General features: G+C 44.2%; 1 protein-coding gene across 1 annotated transcript; it reads right to left on the bottom strand.

The window, feature by feature from the left end:
* Nucleotides 1-708: 708 nt before the first annotated feature.
* PPTG_11681 (hypothetical protein) lies at nucleotides 709-999 on the bottom strand (the record flags this gene model as incomplete). The annotated part of the gene is made up of 1 exon (XM_008907806.1): nucleotides 709-999. One exon carries the CDS (start codon nucleotides 997-999, stop codon nucleotides 709-711), a length of 291 nt encoding a protein of 96 aa, XP_008906054.1.
* Between the last annotated feature and the right edge of the window lie 1,540 nt (nucleotides 1,000-2,539).

Raw genomic sequence — 2,539 nt, 5'->3', positions numbered from 1 at the left:
GTGGATTCACGGTCGATGCTATAACGCGAGACGTTGTGAAAGTAATGCGGCTAAGGTTCCTGTGGGTAATATTATGCGGATCACACGTCGAACCTATTGAAGAATCACTTCAAACTGAAGCTAAACGGATCGGCAAGCAGATTACCGCCGCTTTTGGAAAAGGAAGTAAGAAGATTTGGAACTAGGTGAAATATATTCGTTGTTACAAAATTTTAGTATCACTTCAACTTCAACTTTGTATCACCTTACGACTGGCGTCCTAATCCTCTTCCATTTCGCTTGTTAAATCAATTATGTCTTCACGTGTTAGGTCAATAACATTGACAGAAATGCTAGACGGTCGAGCTTGAAATTTTTGATGCTGGCATCTTGAGCCGGACTTTGTGAGCGTACTGGACACTGTGGTTACATCCGCCAAGTTCGCCGACGCTGATCTTTGCTGATGCGTCTTGGAACGCCCATGGGGACATTTTGGTCTGTTTTTCTCGGCCATAGCAACGTCGGAATCGGCGATCAATGCTGCAGTAATGCTGCAGTAACAACTTGTATGCTCTTATTGCTCGTCAGCGCGGAGGTACAATATTCAATGTTGTTCTGTAGCCGAAGTTATATATTAGCGACGTTAACTACTAACAACGTTAAATGAGAGCAACGTTAACTGAGATTCGGGCGACGCTTACTTCTCCTGCAGCATCTTGCAGCATTCGGCTAATAGCACAGAAATGTGGGCACATACGTCCTCTCCTCAGACGTGTCGTTAACCAACATGGAGAGCAGCTCGAACGCGTTGTCGTTTTCTTGGTCCAACAAATCTTTAACCTCGCCTTGGACTGCCACCAACTTGCACGTGTACCCCTCCATCTCTACAAGCTTCTCCTGAAGCGAGGATAGATCCTGGATTCGTGAATGAGCTAGCAGTTGGGCAAGCCGTGGTGCCGAGGCGGGCCCGGGCGCTCGCTCGTCAGTCGCACTGGAGTCACTACCTGAGCAGTCCTTCATGGTCCAAAAGGTGATTTGTGACATGTGTCGCCAGAGAAAATAAGGGGGTGATTCAAATAGTAACTGTGTCCAGGATACAACTGTCCCGTTTTGTCGTGAAAATCTATCATCAAAATGTGGCTTATTGTTATATTTCATTCACCGATATACCAGTAAAAACTGGTTTAATGTCGACAACGTTGCGCTAAAATGGTGTTGTGACGTTGTAAGAGAGACAGTTAACGTTGCGTTAACGCCACTCCAACCAGTAATTACCCTTAGCATTAAATCTCGCAAATAGCCAATCGTATCGCTCTGAACTATATTTTGTGCAACCATGTCCATATTATGTAATGTTTACATCTAAGATTAGCCAACGAAACACTGTTAATAATCCTCTGAATACGTTTTACGGCTGTATGCTTACAAATTCACTATAGACGGAGTTCTTACGTCGGTTGCAGGAAATGCACGGAATCCGGTACCCCCTTTCGATAAGACTTTCTAAAGATTTATCCCTGAGATTTATATTGAGGACTGTCCTGGTGGTTGGTGTTCCTGTTCCAGTACTTCGAAGAAGCCAATTTCGTCGATGTGGAGAGCACATCAAACAAACCCATTCATTTTCAAGTGGAGTGTTTTATAAGTCTCTTCAATCTCATGTTATCTTTGAATCAATGAAACTAAAAGGGTTTATAGTACAACTTGATTCCGTCTTAATCGGATTATCGAATTATGGAGGTTTCAGCTTGATAGATGTTGACGCTATTAATTAGCTACCGTACCGAGCTTCCAGTACAGTCTAAGGCGGCTTAGAGAGCCACCTTATATTTTATCACCTCTTTTCGACGAAAATATAAGTTATTCAAATACAGAGGCCAATCTACGGATTGACGTGAAGTGGGTTACGTTTTGATTGGGTGACGAACAGTTTACAAATCCCAATATGCTTCAGTTTGAAAAGTGGCGCAAAATTTCGATCAGGTGCCATTCCTCAATCGAACCCAGCAGTACGCAATGACTCAAGTCTCCCTCACGAAACCCAGCAGCTAATGCTTTGCCGACACCCCAAGCAAACCCCACGCTATCATGCAATGGGGTTAGCTGCGTCGGACGCCATCGAGTGGCTAGGAGAAGCATGGGACGCGATGCCTGAGAAGGTGTTTGCTAACTGCTGGAGACACACAGGTTAGCAATCAGATACATGACGTACTGAGTGTGGACCACATATTACACTAATTCAATACATTTTTGTCTTGTCGCACTTGAGACAGCCTATCACAAAACAAACCCTGTCAAACTCGGATATATCTCTTAGCCGCCTTAGACTGTAGTTCTCCTTGGGTATTTACACGGTAGCATTCCTTGCAGACTAATACTGTAGCAGTAGCAGTTGCAAACCTGTTCTTAGTACTCATCGGTAGCTGCTTGTTTCTCAAACTTCACTGCATAGGTCTTGTATACTGTAAAAATTGGATCGGTCTGTGTAGATTTCTCGGTGACGTTAAGCAAAAACAAGGATTCCTTCGGCTGCACCATAGCGGCGGTCCATGCTCCATAC

The sequence above is a fragment of the Phytophthora parasitica genome, assembly GCF_000247585.1.
Source record: "Phytophthora parasitica INRA-310 unplaced genomic scaffold supercont2.27, whole genome shotgun sequence".
NCBI classification, from domain to species: Eukaryota; Oomycota; class Peronosporomycetes; order Peronosporales; family Peronosporaceae; genus Phytophthora; species Phytophthora nicotianae.
Note: the sequence above shows the minus strand (reverse complement) of the source record. Positions and strands in the feature narration are given on the sequence as shown.